Genomic DNA, 26,074 nt, shown 5'->3' on the forward strand with positions numbered 1-26,074 from the left:
AGAGAGGAATGAGTGAAGGGAGGGAGGGAGGGAAGAAGGTGGGAAGGAGAAAGAAAAGAAGAAATAGAGGAAGGGAAGGTAAAAGAGAGAAAGAAAAAGAGCAAGAAAGAAAGAAAGAAAGAAAGAAAGAAAGAAAGAAAGAAAGGGGGAAGGGACAGGAACAGAGGAAGGAAGCAAGGAAACTTATGAAAGGGGAGAGTAAGAGAGGAATGAGTGAAGGGAGGGAGGGAAGAAGGTGGGAAGGAGAAAGAAAAGAAGAAATAGAGGAAGGGAAGGTAAAAGAGAGAAAGAAAAAGAGCAAGAAAGAAAGCTGCAAGCACCCCCCCCCGAGCCCCCCAGGCCGGCTGCAACCTTTTAAAACACGCGCGCCGCTTCGCAGCTGTCTCCTGAAGCCGAACGCGGAAGTTAGCGTTTGGCTTCAGGAGACAGCTCCTTGGCGCTTGTATCTCGAATTTGGGCTTGTAAGTAGAACAAAAATATCTCTCCCCTCCCAGCTCTTATCTCGAGTTGCTCTTAAGTAGAGCAGCTCTTATGTCGGGGTTCCACTGTACAGCTAGTCCTCGACTTACAACAGTTCCCTTAGTGACTGTTCAAAGTTACAATGGCACTGAAAAAAGTCACTTATGACCATTTTTCACATTTAGAATAGAATCGAATAGAATAGAATAGAATTCTTAATTGCCAAGTGTGATTGGACACACAAGGAATTTGTCTTTGGTGCGTATGCTCTCAGTGTACGTAAAAGAAAAGATACATTTGTCAAGAATCATGAGGTACAACACTTAATGATTGTCATAGGGGTGAAATAAGCAATCAGGAAACGATCAATATTAGTAAAAATCTTAAGGTTACAAGCAACAAGTTACAGTCATACAGTCATAAGTGGGAGCAGATGAATGATAGGAACGATGAGAAAAAACTACTCGTAATAGTAGTGCAGCCTTAGTGAATAGTTTCATAGTATTGAGGGAATTATTTGTTTAGCAGAGTAATTGTGTTTGGGGAAAAACTGTTATTGTGTCTAGTTGTCTTGGTGTGCAGTGCTCTGTAGCGATGTTTTGAGGGTAGGAGTTGAAACATAGAGGAAGAGCCTTCTCTGTGGGGGGCCCGGCCCTCTGGTATCAGCTCCCGCCAGAGATTCGAACTGCCCCCACCCTCCTTGCCTTACGTAACAGTTTAAAGACCTATCCATGCCACCAGGCTTGGGGCCATTGAACCCTAGACCCCTGGCCGACAAGGGTAGTATATCTTGCTGTGTGAATGGGAATGAATGATTTTAAATGTTATTAGTTTTTAAAGTTCTTTAGCTATATTGATAGGATTTTTTAGATATGTATATTGTATATTGTTTTGATATGTTGTGAGACACCCTAAGTCCTCGGAGTGGGGTGGCATACAAATCCAATCAATCAATACACTGACTTTAACAACTGCAGTGATTCACTTAACAAATGTGGCAATGAGACACGCCTCACTTAACAAATTCCTCACTTAGCAACGTAACTTTTGGGCTCAATCGTGGTCGTAAGTTCAGGACTACCTGTAATGGGGGGGGGGGGGTTTGTAGTGTGTCTACTTCTGTGGTAGTTATCAGGCCGTTCAAAATACATACAAATTGTGAGCTTATGGATATAATAACTGAACCAACTGTTCACTGCCGTGTGTCCCATTTTCTGGCCGCATGTTATGTGTTACTTACTTATCATCCTGGAACTGGGTTTTCTTGCACGTCTGAATGCATTCTGCCAGACACGAGACTGGAGAAAATTAACCCGCAGCCATGAAGGATTCGGTCTCACCTCCTACCTAAGCTCTGCTATCCCGCCTTTTTGCTATCCCGAAGAGCTTCCTACTCTTCTCCGCAACCTCAGATTCCATAATCAAAACAAGAACCTCTCAACAAAAGGAGAGATTTCCCTTCCAGCAGAACCGTGGATTTATTCTAGCTCCGCCTCCAATGTATCCTTTTGCAATAGCGGCGAATAGCTAATATGAAGTTCTTTCCTATCAGCTTCCGAGTCGACCAACCAATAAGAGCCGGGTGTGGGCGGGGCCTAGTCCCCGCGCGGGAAGATGGCGGGCGATGACATTATTGCGATCTATGGGCGGCTGAAGGTGGTTTGCTTTTTTTCCGGAGAGCGGAGGGGAATGGGCGACAGTTAATTGTTCACGTGGAAAGAATGTGGGGGTGGGAAGAAGTGGGGCGGAAAGGAATATTGCTCCGTGTCGCCTCGGCGTAGGGAAAGGCTTGCTTCTTTGGGGAGATGAGTACCGGGCAGGAGTAGCCATCTGGGCAGCGCGTAAAAAATGTGATTATTACAGGAAAAAGCAGAATGGTACAAATGCAATAAATGTATCTAGGACCTACTTGTGCATTTGTGATTATTTATCGCGATGTGCAATAACCGCGTCCTTTTGAACGCCGATCGTTTAGATGCCGGCAGAAAGGCAGCTGCTTCCATGTTTTGGATTTCAAATTCAAACGAGGAGGAGGACTAGACGAGCTTTCAAAATGCTCGCTAATGTTCTTATTTTATTTGTTTGTTTGTTTTGTCACGTACGTATTGGTGGCATACAACGATATATGTATATGCATGATACTAGCAAAAGAGAAACATTAGGACAGGGGACGGAAAGCACTCTGGTGCACTTATGCACGCCCCTTACTAACCTCTTGGGAATCAGGAGAGATTAACAGTGGATAGTCTAAGGGTAAAGTTTTGGGGGTTAGGTGATGGTACTATAGAGTCTGGTAGTAAGTTCCATGCATCAACTACTCGGTTACTAAAGTCTTATTTCCTGCAGTCGAGTTTAGAGCAGTTGACATTAAGTTTGTATCTGTTATGTGCTCGTGTGTTGTTGTGGTTGAAGCTGAAGTAGTCATTGACAGGAAGAAAGTTGTAGCAGATGATTTTATGGGCTATACTTAGGTCGTGTTTAAGACGATGTAGTTCTAAGCTTTCTAAACCTAGGATTGTAAGTAGTTTTGTAGGGTATGGAGGAGTGGAGGGTTCTTCTGGTAAAGTATCTCTGGACATTTTCTAGGGTGTTTAGGTCCAAAATGTGGTGTGGGTTCCAGACAGATGAGCTGTATTCAAGGATTGGACTGGCAAAAGTTTTGTATGCCCTGGTTAGTAGTGTGAGATTACCAGAGCAGAAGCTACGTAGGATTAGGTTAACAACTCTTGAAGCCTTTTTAGTTATGGTTGTTGCAGTGGGCTTTGGCACTTAGGTCATTTGATATGAGTATTCCAAGGTCTCTAACAGAGTGAGAGTTGTCTCCAAGGTTTTGTTTATTCAGCTTGTATTTGGTGCTCTGATTCTTTTTGCCAATGTGTAGGACAGAGCATTTTTTGGTTGAGATTTGGAGTTGCCAGATGTTTGATCATTCAGACACAAAGTCAGGGTCTTTTTTGAGAGTAGGTGTGTTATCGGTGGTGTTGAAAAGTTTGACATTGTCGGTGAAGAGAAGGCAGTTGCTTGTAATTTGATCGCAAAGGTCATTTATATAGAGTATGAAGAGTGTTGGATTAGATATGGCCTCCTTATTTTGACAACTTGTTGTCTGTTTGATAGGAAGGCAGTTATTCAACTATGGAGAGATCCTAAGATTTCGTAGGATTTGAGTTTTAGAAGTACAGTAGTTTGTCATGAACCACTGAGTCAAAGGCTTTATAGAAGTCAATATAAATTGCATCTATAGATTTGCCCTGATCAAGATGTGTAGTCGATATGTTTTTGCAGTGAAGGAGCTGCAGGTTGCAGGATAATTTTTTTCTGAAACCAAATTGTTAGAGAGTAGGTTTTTAGTTTATGATTGATTCCATGACTTTGCATGTGACACAGCATAATGAGATTGGTTTGTAGTTTTCTTGGCTTGTTAGAGCCTCTGGAAAATGTGCATCTCTAATTTGCTTCCTGGAGAGTGCTTTAAAGAAAGGTCAGATTTATTCACAATTTATTGTGAATTTATTCACAGTTTATTGATGGTGTTAAGAACATCCAGGTTTGAAGGAAGTATACCACAAAATACTGTTTATGGAGAACAGCGGTAGATGCAATTATATTTGGTTTTAGTTTACATATATTTTTTCTGAGTTATGGCATACGTTGTTAATCCATGTTGAATAAAAGAGCTAATTTCTTTACCTAAGGTACTTATTATTATTGTCTTTAGTATATTGCAGTATCTGATGAGATTTGCTCTATAAAAAACAGCCCTACAGCCTAATCCTCTGCATGTTTACTTAGAAGTAAAATGTTGAGTTTTATTGTGCATAGAATCCTAACAGTCTTTTTTTCTGAATAAACATGCATTGGGTTATGGCTGTGAAAACCCAATGTGGCTGCTTATACTTGAAAAACAGAATAGATGTTGTAGGAAGGGTATCATGACCTTTCCTAGAATTCTTGAACTTTTATTTAATATAGACGTCTTGCACTTCATTGATGTTTAAGATTCCTTTAAAAACCTCTGGAACTTTACATGCATTTGAAGTACCTTTCCAAATTCTATTTCTTTGTTTGCCCTAAATGCATCCCCTATTACAAGGTTGTGCTTCAGAAAAAATACCTTGCTTCTTTGTATGCATCTGTTAGAATACACAAATTACTTCGACTCAGTATGAATACAGGTAGAATAAAATAAGTTGACCTCACATTTCAGAACAGTATATATTTATTTTCTGAGTTATTGGACTACTAGTATTGCTGCCTTTACAGCCTGACTGTGTGTTTTGAAAGATTTCCAATCATGGTGATACAAATTGAACCCTAGAGAGCAATTCCTCTGTCCTTTCAAAATACCTAGGAAGCAAAAAAATCTATATGAGGTTAAGAAATCTGGTTAACAGATGTGGGGTTAATGCAATATTGTAGGAGTAAACTCAATCCAAAAAACGTTAATGGCACTGTAGTAGTGCTGGCAGACTTCTACATTTACCCATCATTAATTAACATCAATAAATTTGCTGGTGACATGGAAGTTTACCACTATACCCTACACTTTTAAAAAAGAATTACCACACAAATATATATGAGAAACTCTATCAGTGACTTTAAGCTCATAGGTTGGAAAGGTTGAAGTCTTAAACCTCCTGGAAGCCACCTAGGTCTTCATATCTTGGCCCTGCCTTCTGTTTTTTATCACACTGTTTTGGTGGCTCTTGTTGCTGTAACATATCTTCTGGAAGTGTTCTACCTGTTCTTCCCTTACCTCAAGGGAGGTATGAAGGACATATGACTCCTGTAGTCTTTATTCTTAAAAGTTTTTTTTAAATTAATTCTATAGTTCCAGCTTTCTGGCAGGATAGAATGAAGGCCAAAAGCCCACCCATTTCCATTCCTTTGGCAGATAGACTAATCTCACTGGAGATGAATAAAATTGATTTTTAAAGAGAAAAAGATATATAAAAATATTGTATATAGATTTAATAGTCACATGCCGAAACCTTCAATGGCAGAGTTAATCATAAAGTCGTAAAGGTCTTTTTCACAGTCAAATGTTAAAAGATGATGAGGCTTTAGGCTGATCTCAAGATGATGCTGGTCTGATCCCGCCCCGAGTCTTCGGAGAGGGGCGGCATACAAATCTAATAACTTATTATTATTATTATCATCCTTGTTTTGCTATGAAGAGATTCCTAGTTGTGTAAAGCATATAGTTACAAATATTGAATAGAAAAATTAACAGACAAAATATTAAGTAACAGACAAAATATTAGGCTTAAGTATGTAAGTCAAAATAAAAAATCCTTCACAATCTTTCTAAGCAAACATTTTATTTAAAATATTAACAATATTCATTTTATTTGGTTATACATTCAACATATCGCTCTGGAAAACGAATAGAAAAATTAAAATAATAAAAAACATGGACAAACAGATTTGCCTATCTCAGGTTTTTTCCTGAAATTCCCCTGCAGATCCCTGAATATTCCTGTCAGTTAATTCTGAGGCTGCTGAGGGGATGGAAAGAACTCTGTCTCTCTTCTCAGCTATTGTTCCCAATTTTTGTTTTCATTTTAAAAAATTGTCTCGCAAAAAGAGAGGGATTTGGGAACGACTGCCCTGCTGACATGATTAAAAATCATGCCTCAGTCAGCTTGAAGCTGAGACACGGCGAAACAGCCAATGAATGCAGAATCGGAGGCTTACTATGTACATAAGCATTTAACATTCTGCATATTTTTACACAGTAGCAAATTTCTTAAGATCAGTCTGTGGGAAAGGAGGGTGGGAAAACTAAGTATTTTTGATGGTTGGAGGTCCTAGCAGAATTCAAGAAGTACAGAGGGATGCATAGAATGAAATGAAATATTCCTGATTATTATTTTTTTCATTATCCTCAGGATCTGGGCTGCCCTGCACTAAAGGGTATATACCTGACAGATGCTGAAGACATACAGAAATTGCTATTCAGCCCTTCATCCCATCGCTTGGATATATTGGAATGGATCTGTGTCAGGTAATGGGTATTACAATTGGAGCCTTATTCCCTGATGTGGTCATTCTAACAGTACTGTCAGATTGTCTTGTACAAACTCGGTGAAATCTAATGATCTGACAGGGCTCAGAAGTGGGAGGGAGCGGGAAGAGAAACAGATTTTTTTCCTCCTTCACAGAGGAAAAAAAGGTTTATAGCCTGCTTTCTTTAATATCTCCACAAAACCGCTGTATAAGGTCATCCTTACATGAGCCGAGATGGTGCAGTGAGTAGAGTGCAGTACTGCAGGCCACTAAAGCTGACTGCTAGATCTGCAGGTCAGCGGTTCAAATCTCATCACCGGCTCAAGGTTGACTCAGCCTTCCATCCTTCCAAGGTGGGTAAAATGAGGACCCGGATTGTGGGGGCAATATGCTGGCTCTGTTTAAAAAGTGCTATTGCTGACATGTAATCCGCCCTGGGTCTAAGGAGAAGGGCGGCATTAAAAAATTGAATGAATAAAATAAAATAAATAAATAAATGTTGTGGTTGGCTCTGGGTCAGCTCCTGCCCCAAGGACTGTGGGGGTGGGGGTGGGTGAATCCTTCCAGTGTCAAAGGCCAGTTTTACTGCCGACTGCTTCTGACAGCGAAGTGTCTGTAGCAGATAGTGAAAGTGAAATGGGATCCTCAAAGGGGGTAATGGCAGGCAGCCCATTAGGTAGTCGCTCCGTGAGTGATTCATCATCGTTATCATCACTGGATTCAGAAGGAGAGACATTCATTGATGTGCACAGATGCAGGGCTGCAATACCGGAAGCTTCAGGGGGCTCCTTTCCTCAGCGGTTCATTACCTTCAGGCAGCTGCCTCAACCTTTTCTTTCCCGGCAGCAGCTCCGGCGGCTTCCCTTCGAGGAGCAGCAGCAGCGTCAGGAACGTCACGTGTTGAAGGGAAGCCGCCGGAGCCCCCGCTGGGAAAGAAAAGGTTGAGGCAGCTGCCTGGAGGTAATGAACCGCTGAGGAAAGGAGCCCGCTGAAGCTTCTGATATTGCAGCCAGCCCTACCCTTCCTGCAGCTTGGAGCAGTTACAAGGTAGAGACTGGGCGGCTCGAGGAGCAGCAGCAGCGCCGGGAACATCGCGCGGTTCAGTTGGTTGCCTCCAAGCAGCTGCACGAACTTTTTCTTTCCTGGCGGCGGCGGCTTCCCTTCATCACGTGACGTTCCCGGCCGCCAGGAAAGAAAAAATTCGTGCAGCTGCTTGGAGGCAACCAACTGAACCGCTGAGGAAAGTAGCCCCCCGAAGCTGCCGGTATTGCAACCAGCCCTTCCTGCAGCTTGGAGCAGTTACAAGGTAGAGACTGGGAGGCTGTTAAGGGGGCGGCCAGGAGGGGCGTGTCGGGATTCCGACTCCCCTTCCCTCTCACCCCGTCCCCTCAGATCTTTATCCCATAGGAAATAGAGGAAATACTGTAGATTTAATTGGTTCCCAGCAAGTCAGTGGGCTGGGAACCAATTAAATCTATTTCCATTATTTCCTATGGGATAAATTAATTCGGTTCTCGACCAAATTGGTTCTCAACCACACTTCTGGAACAGATTGTGGTCGAGAACCGAGGTACCACTGTATCTGCTCTAGGCCATCCAAGTGATGTTGTTAAGGCTCTGTCTCAATGTCCGTGCCTATTCAGGTCTGAATTGGGAGGAATGGACTCAAGCTCAAGATTCAGGTGGCTGTACTCGTACAGGCTCCCTGGATTGAGATTTTTCATATGTAATCTATTGCAGTGTTTCCCAGCCTTGGCCACTTGAAGATATTTGGACTTCAACTCCCAGAATTCCCCAGCCAGCAAATGCTGGCTGGGGAATTCTGGGAGTTGAAGTCCAAATACCTTCAAGTGGCCAAGGTTGGGAAACACTGATCTATTGAACCCCAGACAATTTGTGTGGGGGGGAGGGGATTGGGTATGCTGTTTTGTTTTCTTTACAGAGAATGCTTCTCTTTTTTTCCTCTTCATTATATTATTTCTTGCTTTTAAAATATAACATGTCCAGAATCTGGGAGTTCTGTCAGCCTCAAAAAATGCAATTGTTTCCCCTTTATTTTCCCCATTATTCCTTTTGGAGAAACATGACTATAGAGTTGAGGGGGCATTGCCTCCAATACATCTGTAGCCCTTTCTTTGCCATGCCTGTTTTTAGCCTTTCAAATGCTGGGAGGTAAAGGAGAAAGTTTTTGATTGCAGATTTCTTATTATCTCTGCAGTCTTGGGAGTAGGAGACTGAAAAATCATGTAACTCTTAGGATGCTTTGCTGGAGATTGTAAGATTGCAATTTTAGCATTTTATTTTCCTGACAAGCAAGATTCATTTGTTTTTAGTTTAAAAAGAAACTGCTCTTGAAACCATTACTGCTTCTTTCCTTGTGATCCTAAAATGATTTGAACTACCTTTCAGGATGGTGTTAGGTTCATTTCATACATGTGTCCTATTTCTAGTTCTGATCAAATGACAGGTGTACCCTTTGAACTTTACTTCCCTTTGATTATACATGTTAGCAAGGAAGTTAGGAAGTTTGTTTGTTTGTTTGTTGATTGGTTGTTTGATTGATTGATTGATTGATTGATTGATTGATTGATTGATTGATTGATTGATTGATTGGACTTCTATGCCACCCCACTCCAAAGACTCGGGCGGTTCACAACATATAAAAGCAATACAAAATCATCATCCAATTAATTTAAAAACAATTAATCTAAAACCCCAATATTATTAAAATCAGTCACTACCATTTGCACAGTGAACATGCATTCGTTTGGCCAGGGGCTAGGATTTAATGGCCCCCAAGCCTGGCAGCATAGATGACTCTTTAGACTCTTGTGGAAGGCAAGGAGGGGAACTGATTCCAGAGGGCCGGGGCCCCCACAGAGAAGGCTCTTCCCCTAGGCCCCGCCAAGCGACATTGTCTAGTTGACGAGACCTGGAGAAGGCCGACTCTGTTGTAACAAGTGTGGAGCTTAGCTATAACATAAAATCACAAGTTGCAGGAAACAGTTTGTAGAAATTAAGAGTAGCTAATAAAAATAATTTACACTGATTGTTACTTCGTTGGGTCCAGCTAGGTGAAAGTATTTAGCTAACCCTGAGTGATCCTGAAAAGATCACAACCTGCGAACTAATGTTCTGAAGCTGACCAAGCTAAAGACGCTGGTAATCAGAGGCAGAATTTTTTTTTTCCTTGTTTTCCTCCCCCAAAACTAAGGTGTGTCTTATACTGTGAAAAATATGTTGATTTGGCCATCTCTGCAAACTCCATCAGCTTTTGTGGGGATTAAAGCATTCTTCCATTTTTGTGCATACAGTAATCTTGCTGCTATCAACATATATAACATAAAAGTTCCATTTCCCCCCCAAATCTTTATCCATTAAAACCCAAAAGAAAAGTTTGTGGTTTTATATTCACTTTGAGAATCTTCTTTATATTGCTTTGCTTTGAAAGCTTATTTTTCATTCCCTTACAGTGTGTACCCACCTCTTCAAGAGCAGTTTTCATCTTTCAATAAGGAATCACAATCAGATTTAAAGATAAAAGGTACACTGTATATCTAATGGTCATAGTAAGTGGATTAATAAGTAATCTCTATCATTCTATCAGTTGGGAAAGTTGTTGATGTGTCTGTGTGTTCCTGGTTGTGGGTGGAGAGGTGAGCAGAATAGGATTATATAGAGATTCAAATTCAAACTATGCAGGATCAAAGCCTTTTGTCAAAAAGGCACTGTGACAATGCAATTCCTTTTGTATCTGCACACAGTGTCACAATTGTTAAGGTGTGTGCAGAGCAACCCTTGAGTTAGGCAGTTGGAAAAATGTTGATATGTTTCTGCTTTTGATTTCATTAAGTAACAAAAATCATATCTTGAATAATGGTCAGTTATACTTAGTATATAACAAGCTCCACCTAAACTAGGTTTCTTAGTGAAAAGTCAGGACTCCGGTAGTTTAAATCAAACTGGTTTATTCATGGCAAGAGAGATTACAAGCACTGGAACGGTAGATTTGCCGGAATGAGGGCAACGGCTAACCCGTTGCCCTTTTATACTCTTTTTAACGCGGGCTTTTCCCAACTGACACACATTTAACTTTCGCGGCTATTTTCTGAATAGCCGCGTCTTAACCAATCGCAGATTTTCTGCGAATATTTTAAAACAAACACAACACCCCTCCCTCTTTGGCTGAGACCATGATTACGTGTTAATCCACGTCACATAGTCCTGCAAGCGGATTGGTGGCTTTACAGATCTCTGGGACCTGCGCAGTTCATTTTGCTGGGAGCTGCTTGCCTGGACGGCCGGCTCCGTTGCTCCGCTAAGGCTAGTCTCTGACGGGCCTGGTTGCGATGATGCATTTTGAACTTCGCCGGCCGCCAGGGGCAACAAGCAGCCATCGCTGGAGTCTCGAGGTGGTTCTGGTAAGTCCTCTATTGGTTTGTCTACAGTAGGCAAAATGTCTGGGTTAGTCTTCATTCTCTTGCGTAGTTGGTCGACATGCCGATGCCAACTGCGCCCATCTGTTAATATTACGATGTATGTTTTTAAACCTGTTTTATCTAATACTGTTCCATCTTTCCATTTATCGTTCGAATCATAGTCTTTAGCATAAATTAAATCCCCGATGTTAAACTGTCTCTCACTTTGTACTTTTATTTCTTTTTGGTCATTCTGGTAATTTGGGTGAATTCTGTCTAATTTAGAACAGAGGTTTCTGCCCATTAAAAGTTCTGCCGGGCTTTTGTTTGTGGACGCTGACGGCGTAATATGCTGAATGGTTAAAAATTCATCAATTTGTTGTTGCCAATCTCCTAATGGTGCTTTGTTTAATGCTTCCTTTGTGGTTCTAACCATTCGTTCTGCTTGCCCATTAGCTTGGGGAAAATGAGGTGGAGTGAGCACATGCTTTATGCCCTGGTCTGCAAGAAATAGTTCCATTTGACGGGCTGTTAACTGAGGCCCGTTGTCAGATACTAAAATATCTGGAATACCATGTGTGGCAAACATTTTCCTTAATGCTTTTATGGTTGCACTAGTAGTGGTAGATGCCATGAGTTCAATTTCCAACCATTTGGAGTATGCATCCACAACCAGTAAAAAGGATTGGCCCCTGATTGGTCCTGCAAAGTCAATATGTATTCTAGACCAGGGCCCTCTTGGTGTTGGCCACTCTGATGGTGTGACTTTTGGTGGGTTGGGTCTTGTTCTCTGGCAGGGTACACAACCACCCACCCATGACTCTATGTCCTTGTCCAACCCTGGCCACCATAAATGACTTCTGGCAATAGTTTTCATTTTGACTATTCCTGGGTGACCTATATGCAATAACTGCAATGCTTGCTTCTGTAAGGATTTTGGAATAACAACCCTGTCTCCCCATAATATACAATCTTTTAACACATTTAATTCAAACTGTCTATTCTTAAAAGGTTGAAATTGGTTTGGTTGTTGTTCAATTGGCCATCCCTTTAATATCCATTGTTTAATGTATTTCAAAATTGGATCTACTTGTGTCTGATTGGCTATTTCTGTTGCTGTTAATAACGTTTGTTTACTAGTTTCAATTAATAAAACGCTTGAGGCAGGGGCTGGATCACTGACTAATTCTGTTTGGGGGCACCTGCTTAATGCATCAGCATTTCCTATCTCTTTCCCCCCCCTGTGGATTAATGTATAATTGTAAGCGGCTAAAAAAATAGTCCAACGAGTCATGCGAGGGGAAAGAAAGGCGGGAGTTTGTTTGTTTCCCGCCAAAATACCTAAAAGCGGTTTATGGTCGGTGATTAATGTAAAGGGCCGACCACAAAGATAATAATGAAATCGTTTAACTCCAGCGACAAGGGCTAACGCCTCCTTGTCGAGTTGGGAGTAATTCCTTTCAGCTGCCGAAAGAGTTTTAGAGTTTGGGGCTTCTGTGCCGTCCGGAAAGTTATGGCTGAGGACGGCTCCTATGCCGAACGGTGAAGCGTCGCAGGTTAGGGATAAGGGCATAGCTACATTATATTGTACTAAGACACTGTTGGAGGAAAGTAAATTTTTTACTGCTGTGAAAGCGGCTTGTTCTTTTGGTCCCCACGTCCAGGCAGAGTCTTTCTTTAGGAGGTTATGAAGCGGTTCTGCCACCGTCGCTTTCTGTTTAAGAAAGACGGAATAAAAGTTAAGGAGTCCTAGGAATGCTTGTAAGTCTGTCTTATCTGAAGGGGTGGGAGCATTTCTTATGGCATCAACTTTGTCATTTGTTGGGTGAATTCCAAAACGATCTATTGTAAAACCCAAGAATTCAACTTTGGGCACGGCCCAAGAACATTTGTCTGCTTTTAAATGGAGTCCTGTTTCTTTAAATTTAGTTAAAACGCGCCTGATTCTGTCCCATAACTCAGATTTGGATGTGGCTGATATTAATACGTCGTCGAAATATGGAACGACCCCAGGAATATTATTTAAAATGCGTTCCATCAGACCCTGAAAGATACCTGGGGCGGTAGAGACTCCAAACTGGAGCCGGGTGCATTTAAAGGCACCTCTATGAGTTACGATTGTCTGGGCCTCAGAGGTGTCTTGATCTACGGTAAGATGTTGATATGCCTGTGCTAGGTCCAACTTCGCGAAGATGGACCCATTTCCTAAGGTGTGCAAGAGTTGTTGCACTACTGGGATTGGATAGGCATTATGCTGTAGTGCTTTATTAATCGTGGCTTTATAATCTGCGCAAATTCTAATAGAGCCATCCGGCTTAACGGGCGTTACAATAGGAGTTTCCCATTTGGCATGATCAGTGGGAATTAAAATGCCCTGAGCTATCAATTTGTCCAATTGTTCATCCACTTTAGGCAAAAGTGGAATGGGAATTCTGCGGGGCTTTAATCGGATAGGCGAAATATTTGGGTCCAGATTAAACGATATGGGGCTGCCTGTATATTTACCCAGAGTGCTAGAAAAAACTTCGGGAAATTCTTTCAATAAATCATTCGGGTCAAAAGAGTCACATACATTGTTAACCCCTGAAATTTCAATGCCTAAAGGTTGTAACCATCTAAGTCCCAGTAATGTATGTTTAGGACCGTCAACCACTAACAGAGGTAAAAGCCCTTGAAATTTTTTAAACGCAATGGGAACATTTAAGCATCCTAATACTGGAATTGAATGGCCCTGAAAATCACTCAAACCCGGTTCCCAAGGTTGCAAGTCAGTTTGTTTTACACGAGGTAAATATAATTTAAGTTTTTCCCAAGGCATTATGGAATGTCTGGAACCGGTGTCTAATTCCATTTGGCAGGGGTGGCCGTTGAGGAAAAGAGAAACAAATAGCTTGTTTTCTGTAGCGGGGAAATTGCAGTTTACGGAAGAAGGGGAGTTACCTCGTTGGTTAGAAGAGGGCGAGTTGTCAGCCGGGCGGGAAACGTTGCGTGAAAACGGTGGTCGTCGATTCCTCGGTGAAAAATAGGGTCGTTGGTTTTGCTGAGTTGCTGGAGTTGGGTTGGCGGCACGGCAGACTTCAGCGATGTGGCCGCGGCGCTGGCAACGGCGGCAATAGGCGTCCTTGAAATGGCAGCGAAAACGAGGGTGATTTCCGTTGCAGCCGGCACATCTGTCTGCACGGGAGGCTTCTTTGGCGTCATGGTCGGAGGCTCTTCGGATTTGGAGACAGGTGTCGTCTGGAGTAGCGGATTCCGAGTGTTTTTCATCAGGAGAGCAGGCGTGCCAAGGTGATTCATCAGGAATGTGATGAACGGTTGAGGTTGCGCGTTTAATTTCGGCAACAGATGTTTCAGATACCTCGGAGGCTTTTGCTGCCTTAAGAATGTCTTGGAGAGAGGCATCCTCATCAACTAAGTATTTCTTCTGGAGCGTGATATTGGTTAGACCGAAAATAAGGCGGTCAATCAATTGTTCCTCTGGATCCTTGTATTTGCACTTCGGAAGGAGTGCGCGTAGCCGAGTTATAAAATCGTTGGTGGATTCTCCGTCCGCTTGCCTCATCTGAGCGAATTGATGGCGGTATACGCGGACAGGAGTCGTCGGCTGGTAATGAGCGGCAAGTTTTGCTTGTAGAGTTGACCATGCGACGGTTTCCAGGGTGTCTGGGTCAACGAGTGTAGAGGCTAGGCTGTAGACTTCTGTGCCGCAATAAGCGAGGAATATAGCTTTCTTCCTCTCGTCATCGGCGTCATGTAGATTGCTCGCTTTCAGGAAAAATGTGAATTTGGACATATACGAGGTCCAAGCTTCCGTCTCGGAGTTGAATACAGGCGGCGGTGGAGCCATGGCCGAGTTCATGGCTGCGTTAGCGGGAGTTCGACCTCCTCGTCGCCACTGAAAAGTCAGGACTCCGGTAGTTTAAATCAAACTGGTTTATTCATGGCAAGAGAGATTACAAGCACTGGAACGGTAGATTTGCCGGAATGAGGGCAACGGCTAACCCGTTGCCCTTTTATACTCTTTTTAACGCGGGCTTTTCCCAACTGACACACATTTAACTTTCGCGGCTATTTTCTGAATAGCCGCGTCTTAACCAATCGCAGATTTTCTGCGAATATTTTAAAACAAACACAACACTTAGGACCAATAATATCTGCAAATACTACTTCTAATTGTTCCTTCGTTTTAAATTCCTTATCTCTCTTTGCAGGAGATACCTTGCTCTTTTCCTGATTACAGGCATTGCAGTTTAAATATTTTTCACAAGGTTTTAATTTAATGCCATTAGATAATTCAACAGTTTTCTTTAGAATTCTGAAATTTATATGTCTATGGAGCAAATGAATACATTGATCATGAAGGTTTTAGCATTAATTACTGAATTGTCATGAATCAGAAACAAACTATTTTCTAACCTTGCAGTAACCCTTTTACACTGCTTTTCAATTATATATTTATCTCTCTCAAAGATTACAACAAACTCTTCATTTACCAATACTCTTAACAGATAGTAAATTAAATACTAGTTTAGGCATATATAACATTGGTAAATTCTCATTCAGCCACGAACAATATGCAGTGCCTTCTCCAGCTGCTTTCATTTTCCATCCATTGGCTAATGCTACATGCTGGTTACTTTTAGTCATTTTGACAAACTTTTTTTATTAGTTATGCATTGTGTTGCTCCAATATCAGTTACCCATATATCATGGTTTACATTTTTAGTTAAATTTGGCATAGTTAAACTAACATTTTAGATGGTCTCTGTACATTGCTAACCTTCTGTTTTCTACCCTTTTTACAGAATCTAGCTATATAACACTTAGCCCCACAAGAATAATATTTCCTAACAATATATACATCCGAAGATATTTTCTCTTCTTGTGGTTGTATTTCTCTCATCTGTTTTCTATCTTGCCTTCTCCTATATTCTTCTGTCAGTCTTCCAGTTATGCCAGTCAATGTCAGTTCATCTCTGGTCAAAGCTTTCAGTGAAGACACATAATCATCATAACTTTCATCATAAATACAAGTTTGCCACAAGCCCTTATAAATGATGAGAAGCCATTGCTTGTAAAGGTCGTGTTTCCCCGATAATAAGACCCTGTCTTATATGTTTCTGAACCTTGAAATAAGCACTTGGCCTTATTACTGTGCACTCAAGAGCCCAATTGGGCTTATTATCAGGAGATATCTTAGTTTGGGGAAAACAGGGTAAGTTATGGGATTGTTTAAAGTAATAAAAAATAATGTTTAAGAAATATGTTAACAAAATAAGAGATGCATATTAAAAACAAAAGGAGGCTGCTTTTTTCCCTTTAAAATCATCAAGTTAATTTAGGGGGCTACTGGCAACTTCACTGCTAAAAGAAAAAAGAAAAGACAAGTTTTCTAGCTAACATTTGTGGCATTTCTGTTGGCATATAGATGCACTTGCAAAGCAATTGCTCAGTTTCCAGGAAATGAGTCACATCTTAGTTGGCATTCCATCAGTCCATGTTTTAGTCCAACAAGCTTCCAATATTCCAACCAAAATCTTAACTTTTGGACCAAAAATCTGATTGTTCTGAAGTCCTGTCCTCAATGGGGTCAGAACTAAGCCAACGGACATAAATACATCTGTATGAATTATTTTTGAAATCTAAGAGTGTAGGGGTTTTGCCAAGGAACATGGTTTAGGTTTTCAGTGTGTACTGGCATGTGACTTGGATTAATCCATAATCTTCATAATTTGAGAAGCTGCATAAAAATGGATCAGCTCGTAATTTATGGTGTTGTCATATTTTCCTTTGTCTAATGCTTGCAAGCTAGAAATCATATTTTAATCCATGCCTGTCTTCGGCAATTAAAAACAGCCCTTTCTTTCCCTTCCCAGATGTTATATGCAGAGATTGGTTGATGGAATGCTTTTGTGTTTATGAAACACTTTTTTTAAAAGTTCCGAACAATTATATATTTTATAAAATATATAATTGTTCTAAAATGGACAAACTTTGACAATGGAATTAAGGGGCCAAAAAGATTCTGAGTATCATGGCATATGGGCACAGATGGATTGAGTTAAGAAATAGAAATAAAAAGATCACAAAAGATATATAAAGATTAGTAAAATAAAGAATATAAATAAGTAAATATGAATGATTTGAATAGGGATTTTGTGATTGTATGAAATAATATGAATATTACTGTAATTAATTAACACGCATATTATAGGATTTGATGATATATCTTATGTAGCAATGCAGAAATACTGAATGTTTGCTGATATCACAATATTTTTTTTTGGGGGGGGGTTTCTGTCTTTTGTTGGTACAGTATTTATTTGTCTGTTGTAAAATACAGTATACAGTGATACCTTGTCTTACAAACTTAATTGGTTCCGGGACAAGGTTCTTAAGGTGAAAAGTTTGTAAGATGAAACAATGTTTCCCATAGGAATCAATGGAAAAGCGATTAATGCGTGCAAGCCCAAAATTCACCCCTTTTGCCAGCCGAAGCACCCATTTTTGCACTGCTGGGATTCTCCTGAGGTTCCCCTCCATAGGAAACCCCACCTCTGGACTTCTGTGTTTTTGCGATGCTGCAGGGGAATCCCAGCATCGCAAAAATGAGCACTTTGCTGGCAACGGAAGTCCAGAGGTGGGGTTTCCCAGCGAAGGGAGCATCAGTGAAATCACAGCATCACAAAAACATCCTCGAAACCCCACCTCCAGACTTCTGTGTTTTTGTGATGCTGCGATTTCACTGAGGCTCCCCTCACTGGGAAACCCCACCTCTGGACTTCTGTTGCCAGCGAAGCACCCGTTTTTGCACTGCTGCGATTCCCCAGCAGGGATTCCCCTGCAGCATCACAAAAACATGGAAGTCCAGAGGTGGGGTTTCCCATGGAGGGGAGCCTCAGGGGAATCCCAGCAGCGCAAAAACGGGCGCTTCGCTGGCAACGGAAGTCGGGAGGCGGGGCATCCCAGCAGTGGTGGTGGATTTGTAAGGTGAAAATAGTTTGAAGAGGCCAAAAAATCTTAAACCCTGGGTTTGTATCTCGAAAAGTTTGTATGACGAGGCGTTTGTAAGATGGAGTATCACTGTATTTGAAAACCAATAATTTTTTTCAAATAAATAAGTAAGGTCCCCTCTCCTGGTTCCTCAAACTTTTTCTATGATTGAATAAGTTGAGTTCAGTGTATTTCCACAAGAGTCAGCTACCAAAACGCCTCATGCTCCCTCCTGACCTCTGCCCAGTTCTTTTGCATCTGTATTGAGCGAGCTACCTAATGGAACGAGTGCCATTCAAGAGAGATAATAAGGACATGAGCCAATATGCTGCTGTCTACATACAGTCGTGAGGGACACAAAGCTTGAAAACTGCATCTGAGACTGTTTTCTACACAAGTCAAGAAAGGGACTTCTAGCTCGCTATTCTTTAATATTATTGGCTCTCTTTTGGCCTATCAGATCATGCCCTTTTGAATCAGAGGAGCACATCCTGAGGATCATAGAATTCTCATCTTTAAAAGATTTTGACCAAATTGTAATGTTCCATATGAAAGAAAAGGGAGGTGAAGAGAATGGTCGTATTAATAGCAGTTAATGAAATACTAAGTGTTTTTTGCTCTGAAGCCATCGACTTTTGTGTATGTACGTATAATTCTTGGCCCAAAACTGGTAACATGCGTATTCTAAAACATAATTGTCTTTTTTTCCAGTGGGCTCCATACCACAGGCAGTGCTTTTATGCCCAGTCACTGGTTGCTGTCATGTCTCTTGAAAAGGAGACTTTGGAAAATGAACTGGGGATTTTTGGTGGGCAAAACAAATGCCCTATGAGTGACTGAATCAGACCTCTCTTAAATATCTCTACAAGGAGTAACAGACGGAGATTTTTTTGTAGAATCACCTCTGAGTGGGCACTGAAAGAATTGGGCATCTTGGCCTGTTTTCAAACTTATCTGTGTCTCTATAAAAATGGATAGTTAGACAAAATTGCTTGTAGAATAAATAATAATAATAATAATTTATTAGATTTGTATGCCGCCCCTCTCCGAGGACTCAGAGCGGCTCACAACAACAATACATAATGTACAAATCTAATGTTAAAAGAACAATTTAAAACCCTTATTATAAAAAACAAACAGAAAACCTAACAAACCATGGTAGCTAAGGGGCATATCAGTTTCCCAAGCCAAGTCTTGTACTAATCTGCTATTAAAAAATAATAATAAATGTTGCTTTAAAGGAAGAGTTTCCCTTTACTCAGCCAACATTTCATTTTTGGCTATGCAATGGTTTTTAGGAATTAGGGGAAAGGAAACAAAATAGAATATAGTACCTTTGTTTTGTAAGTTTGGTTCAGTTTCCATAGCCTTCCCCAGCCCTGGTCTCGTCCCTGACGCCTGCCACCTCCTGGCACTTGGTGGAGCCAGCAATGCTTATGTCATTCTACAGATGTTGATGTCTAAAAATCTATCAAAGTAAAGCTGTGTTAAGACTGGAATGCAAGTGTATGTTGTATTAAAATCTCAAGCTCTCCCCCCTTACTCTCTTTGTCACCAAAGCAGAATGGATAAATCTGGGCTGGAAAGTCGGACATCAAATGCATGGGAAATTAAAAAGAAAAAACACCCAGAGCCATAGAAAGTTGAAGTGCCAAAAGTTTCATGGGTATCCCTTTGGAGGTCTGCTTCCATTTGCAAGCAGGGAAAACCGGGAACATAGAAACATAGAAGTCTGACGGCAGAAAAAGACCTCATGGTCCATCTAGTCTGCCCTTATACTACTTTCTGTATTTTATCTTAGGGTGGATCTATGTTTATCCCAGGCATGTTTAAATTCAGTTACTGTGGATTTATCTACCACGTCTGCTGGAAGTTTGTTTCAAGCATCTACTACTCTTTCAGTAAAATAATATTTTCTCATGTTGCTTTTGATCTTTCCCCCAACTAACCTCAGATTGTGTCCCCTTGTTCTTGTGTTCACTTTCCTATTAAAAACACTTCCCTCCTGAACCTTATTTAACCCTTTAACATATTTAAATGTTTCGATCATGTCCCCCCTTTTCCTTCTGTCCTCCAGACTATACAGATTGAGTCCATTGAGATTGAGTACCAAAATGAGCTTCGTGAACTGCATTATTTTTGAGGACTGGGAGCTTCTTGCCCCACAGCAAATAATAATAACTCTGGGAAACCCTGGCACCTGTGTGGCTAAATTTTCTCCTATCCTGACAGGAATGGCGAAGCTGGGGAGTGACCTGATGCTTTGTCGAGCTGAGGATTTGGATCTCATCAAGGTAAGCGTCAGGAAAACACCTGCAAGAGCAGCCTCCTGTCTCTCCCATGGCTGTTAGGTGCCATTTCCTTGCCCTTTATTCATCATTCAACAAAGATGTCGTCTCTTTGTTGCCTACTGCGAGTGAATATTCTTCTGCTCTTCTCTTTCCTGCATCTTAACTGACAAGCAATGGATATGACAAGCTGTTTCCTCACCCCACCCCACCCGCCTCCACGACTAGTAGCATTTTGACTTATTTATTTATTTATTTATTTATTTATTTTATTTTATTGGATTTGTAGGCCGCCCCTCTCCGTAGACTCGGGGCGGCTCACAACACAATAAAACAGTTCATAACAAATCTAATAATTTAAAATTTAAAATATTTTTTAAAACCCCATTATTAAGCAGACATACGTACAAACATACCGTACATAAATTGTATAGGCCCGGGGAAGATATCTCAGTTCCCCCATGCCTGACGACAAAGGTGGGTTTTGAGGAGTTTACGAAAGGCAAGGAGGGTGGGGGCAGTTCTAATGTCTGGGGGGAGCTGGTTCCAGAGAGTCGGGGCTGCCACAAAGTCGACGGGACCCGGAGAAGGCCCACTCTGTGGGACCTAATCGGTCGCTGGGATTCGTGCGGCAGAAGGCGGTCTTGGAGATATTCTGGTCCGATGCCATGAAGGGCTAATTAAAAGTCTAGGTTATGTGATGAGAAAAGGAATGAAATGAAGGGTATGTCTTTTCTCTCTGTGGAATTTCCTTTCTAGGCCTCAGATATTTTTCTCCTATTCCCTTTTTAACATGGGGCCTGCTCAGACTCTGTATCCTGAATATCGAAAGCTGAGCATATCCGAGAGGGAGGCCAGACTGGAAGGGAAGATGCTAAGAGTTTGTATGCTTTTGTGTGTCCTCACAGGGAGAGGCCTGTGTTAAGAAGCAGCTCCGTTTCCTGCAGCAGCTGGTGGCTGTCATTCCAGCTCAAAGTAACCTTATTCTATCGGGCTCTATTTCGGACTCCGGTAGTTATTCCAGGTGAGGGAAAAGTATCCTCCCTACAATTAGCATTACCTAAGTTTTGCAGCTGTTGGGTGCTAAAATAGATAGATTTAGTTAATGTGGTGTTGAATATTGCTGCCGTTTCTTGGGAGGGCTGAATCGTTACTGTTGGCGGGAAGTGTGGAAAATCTTGCTGTGGGATAAGAAGCTCCTAGTCCTCAAAAACAATGGCATGCTGATTCAGATTTTGGGATGAAATCTGCATCCTAGATCAGTGTTTCCCAACCTTGGCCACTTGAAGATATTTGGACTTCAACTCCCAGAATTCCCCAGCCAGCGAATGCTGGCTGGGGAATTCTGGGAGTTGAAGTCCAGATATCTTCAAGTGGCCAAGGTTGGGAAACACTGTCCTAGATTATTTGTCCTGGAAAATGTCCAAAATTGGGGGTGCATTCTTTTCTTTTTTTAAGTGTGGATTTTGGAGTAAATATTTGGGATGGATTGCAAAAGGGGGCAGGTACACGGGAATTAGACGGTAATGATGGAATCTTTAAAAAAAAGTCACTTTATATTATTTCCACCCAGCCACAGCTAAAATATATGAAACTGCGTGTCTTTTTTTTTCTGCAAACAGAGCACTTGTACAGATGGCTGATCTTAAACAAGTGCTCTTGGGCCGTGTTTTATTACCATCAAATTTATTTGTCTTTTAATGGGGACAGGTCATTGATTTTCAGAACCCTTCTCTTTTCACAAATCCTATTTTTACTTCCTAGGTTAGACTGCCCTGCAGCCTGCATTTTATAATCCCCCGTCATTCTCTTCTTGCAGCACAGAGGAATCTTTCCAAGAAATTGTTAGGAAGAATGAAGAATTCATAAAGCAGGTTTTCTCTAGCCCTGATTTGCAGGCAGTGCTGCATCCAGAGTGTGATCCCTGGAGCTCAGATATAAAGCCTCTCCTTTTGCGGGAAGAAGGACAACAGAAAAGGTAAGGTTCCTGTTGTCACGCTAAATATTGCCAGCCCTCAGAGACATTCAGTAATTAAAGAGTTAACTGTGTGTTTTTACTAAGATCCTCCTATTATGATGTAATATCCTGCCAAAAACTAACATCACTTCCTCCTTCTTCATGCTAAAACTCCATTCTCCTTTTTACCTCTATCATGTGAAGACATATTTGTTTTGTCCGTCGTGACATGTTTTATAATTCTACTTTTATAATAAAAGAAATCTTGTTTTTGAACAAATGATTAAAGGCCTCGTCCATCGCCTCCGCGGGGTTAATGTTCAAACGGACATTAATCACTTACAAACCGTGACACCTGTATGTGCCGTTAAGTTATGGAAAGTAGGGAGTCAATAAGTCCTTCACCTCTGGTTATTGAATAATTGGGGTGGGAGGAGGCTAAATGTGTTAAATAGAGGCAAGAACTCATAAAAATGAAATCTGATTTTCCATTGATGTCCAGTGTCCACTCCTTTCTCCCATGTCTATCATGGTGAAACCATGAACTCCACTTTCTTGTCTGTGTTTATAAAAGGACCCTGCTGTCAATGACTTCTCGTAAGCAAGTTGTCTTGGAGGAGCTAGAGAAGACAGCAGAAGACTTAGAAAATCTAAGAGCACAGGTAAGCAATTTGCAAACCTGCTATATCAAACGGGGCAATTTTTTTTACAGTGAGACCGGATGAGTTAGAAGTTTCTTTCTGAATCACTTCCACTTTATTTGCCCCACTAACTGCAGTTACAAGCAGTCTGTGATATTTCATTTTATCAGTTGTATAGGCTCATAGTGGAATATTTACAGAAAGGGATGTCTGACGTTATGAGACTGTGTCAGTTCTATAACATAGTAATTACTTAATTTGTGTTAGGTAGATTTTATTAGTAAGTTTTCATATCAAAAAGTGACCAAAAAAAAAATTGAAGATTCGCTAGCCCTAGGTACCTTATTTTTCACACATTAAGACACACCCCACCCCACCCCCCCAAAAAGGGTGGAAATATCTGTGCATCTTATAGAGCGAATATTGGCGAGGAGAGGTTGGTGTGTCACCACTGCCACCATTCTCTGTCACCGGGAAAAGCTGAAGCCCTTGCTGCTGAGTAGCTAATCAGTGGCTGGATTGGCCTCCCGGAATATTGCCAATCAGCTGTTCTAGGCAGCGGGGTTTGACACCACCAATCACCGAAGTGAATAGCAATGGCGGCGATAGGTGGCAGCTGTGATCGCCACCACTTAGAACAGCTGATCAGCAGCATTCCGAGAGGCTGATCCAATCACCAATCAGCTGATCAGCAGCATTCCGAGAGGCTGATCCAATCACCAATCAGCTGATCAGCAGCATTCCGAGAGGCTGATCCAATCACCAATCAGCTGATCAGCAGCATTCCGAGAGGCTGATCCAATCACCAATCAGCTGATCAGCAGCATTCCGAGAGGCTGATCCAATCACCAATCAGCTGATCAGCAGCATTCCGAGAGGCTGATCCAATCACCAATCAGCTGATCAGCAGCATTCCGAGAGGCTGATCCAATCACCAATCAGCTGAGGCAGCAAAGGCTCCATCGTTCCCCAGTTACTGGAAGGGAGGGGCAACGGAGTGCGGCTCTGTCAAGCCACATGTTGGGGCTGCAATAACATGCTGAAGCTGACCAGGCAGCTTGCTCTTTGCTGCAAGGATGCTAGCCAGATGAATACCGGATGGATGCTGGGAGGCAGAGGCAGATTTTTTTTTAACTTATTTTCCTCGTCTAAAGCAAATGTGTGTCTTATGGTCCAGTGCATCTTATAGTGCAAAAAATACAGTAGCCATTCCCACAGAAAGACTAACCAGGGCTAGCAACTGCATTGCCCTTAATTCTTCCCTTCTCTCTTCTGCCTTGCCTACCACTTTTATTGACATCTAGTCCTATTATTAAAAACAATTCCTGTACTTTTCCCTTTTATTTTGCTACACAGCTATTGTAGCCATTTGGATCTTCTTGCTGTAATGGGTACCACATGTCTGCATTTTAATTGCAACAGAGGTATCCTGGCTAGATTGCAGTAAAGAGCTATTTCATTCAATTTCTCATAGGGATTCAGGGAGGTGATATTTGATAATTCTAGGCAAGCAGAACAGGAAGCCAGAAAAGTAGTTCAATGTAACAATAGCACTTACATACCGCTTCATGGTGCTTTTACAGCCCTCTCTGAGTGGTTTACTGAGTTAGTCTATTGCCCCCCAAAATCTGGGTCCTCGTTTTGCTGATCTCAGAAGAATGGAAGGCTAAGACAACCTTGAGCCTGATGAGATTTGAACTGTCAAATTGCAGGCAGCAGAACTAGCCTGCAGTACTGCATTCTAACCACTGCGCCACCACACCTACAGGAGAAACCAGGAGACTATGAGTTCTAGTCACATTTTAGGCCTAAAAGCCAACTGGGTGACTGGCAGACCGACTGTTATGTTAACAAATAACGCTTCTTTTATTTCTTCCACTTCAATCCTCGTAAATTACAGTTCTGTTATGGAGAAAAATACTTTCAATTCTTTTAGACTGGATACAAGGTTATTTATCTCTCTAATTAGCTGTCTGCTTAGAAACATTTTCCTATCTCTGAGCCAGTTTCTGTTGACTACAAAGCAGTAAATCATGCAAATATAAAACTCATTTATCGGGAAGCGAAGACCTAATCGTCATGTTGTCTGGATTTCACTTTGACGAAAGCGCTTCTCCTTCCGTTCAATTCCGGAAGTGATGTAATTAATTAATTAACTTACATGCTCTAAAATAGCATATCAAACCCCACCCCCACCCCAATTTCTTCCATTCTTTTCTGCACCCTTCTGAACTTTGGATTTATCCATCTGCTGTCTTCTACACTCGAGCTGTCCAAAGACACATTTGTCTGCATGCTTTCATCTGATGGCTGGTCTGCTTCCTCCTCCTCACTAACTCCCTCTGCCTCTCTTAAATCAGGTAAATTGACAGCTTCTATTTCATCCCCATCTTCTGAGTCTGAATATTCTAAAGGCTGACAGGGAACACACACAACAGCCAGTCACTTTTTTCTCAGCCCATCCCACTTCATAGGGTTGTTGTTGTGAGGAAAATAGGAGGAGAAAGGAGTATAAGGTATGCTTGCCACCTTGAGTTATTTATAGAAATAAGAAAGGCAGGATATAAATAAAATTAAAATATAATAAAAATGGCCCTTGGCATTAATTACCTGTTCATTACCACTGCTGCATGAATGGTTGGCTTTTACCGGATATATCCTCCCCTTAAACAGTTGATTCCCTCTTTTCTTCAATTCAATGTGTCTTTTTTGGGTGGGTGGGGGGAAAATAGTGTTCTTTCCTCCAGGAGAGTCCCGCTGGTGTCGACCCATCCAACAACATTGCCACGGCTCTTCAGTCCCTCAAGTTGATAGTTTCTGACTACAGCCAGCTGCTCACAGCCTTTCTACAAGTATATGAGAATGAGCTGCAGAAGCATTGTGAGCGCCCTGCTCCTGAAGTGACTCCTTGTGGCCCCCTCTTCCAAGCCGTGCACCACCATCTATTGCTGTATATGCAGGTGAGCTTGGGGCATGTGAATGGATGGAGAGAGAATTTGAGGGCCTATGTGGAAATGGTGGCAATGTAGGAAAAGGGTTCTTTTAAGTTTTCAATCATGGCTTCTGACTTTGTGTTTGGAGAAGTATGGTGATATAAAAGAAGGAAATACTAATTACCGTATTTTTCAGTGTATAAGACGCACCATTTTCCTCCCTAAAAGAGGCTGAAAATTTGGGTGCATGTTATACTCTGAATGTAGCTTTTTGTAAGCTTTTTTCCCCAGCTCTAACTAACTAATGATCTTCCCAGCTTCCTACTCCCTCCAAAGAAGTTTTTTCTCCTGCCCTAAGTCTTCGCAGGCTTGTTTT

General features: G+C 41.6%; 2 protein-coding genes across 2 annotated transcripts in view; one reads left to right on the forward strand and one right to left on the reverse strand.

Moving 5' to 3' along the window:
- LOC139161785 (extracellular matrix protein 2-like) overlaps positions 1 to 1,933 on the reverse strand; it is a 76,436-nt gene extending 74,503 nt beyond the window's left edge. Inside the window, exon 1 of the mRNA XM_070741375.1 lies at positions 1,700 to 1,933. The gene's annotated coding sequence lies outside the window, so the exon portion shown is untranslated. The remainder of the gene's footprint in view (positions 1 to 1,699) is intronic.
- Positions 1,934 to 2,016: 83 nt separating this feature from the next.
- HAUS7 (HAUS augmin like complex subunit 7) overlaps positions 2,017 to 26,074 on the forward strand; it is a 33,074-nt gene continuing 9,016 nt past the window's right edge. The window contains exons 1-8 of the mRNA XM_070741378.1: positions 2,017 to 2,115; positions 6,351 to 6,466; positions 9,942 to 10,012; positions 20,112 to 20,173; positions 21,076 to 21,191; positions 21,987 to 22,145; positions 22,699 to 22,786; positions 25,498 to 25,725. Of these exons, the coding sequence (XP_070597479.1) occupies positions 2,074 to 2,115; positions 6,351 to 6,466; positions 9,942 to 10,012; positions 20,112 to 20,173; positions 21,076 to 21,191; positions 21,987 to 22,145; positions 22,699 to 22,786; positions 25,498 to 25,725 (882 nt within the window). The 5' untranslated portion in view covers positions 2,017 to 2,073. The remainder of the gene's footprint in view (positions 2,116 to 6,350; positions 6,467 to 9,941; positions 10,013 to 20,111; positions 20,174 to 21,075; positions 21,192 to 21,986; positions 22,146 to 22,698; positions 22,787 to 25,497; positions 25,726 to 26,074) is intronic.

Source organism: Erythrolamprus reginae, chromosome 2 (assembly GCF_031021105.1).
Source record: "Erythrolamprus reginae isolate rEryReg1 chromosome 2, rEryReg1.hap1, whole genome shotgun sequence".
Classification (NCBI taxonomy): Eukaryota; Metazoa; Chordata; class Lepidosauria; order Squamata; family Dipsadidae; genus Erythrolamprus; species Erythrolamprus reginae.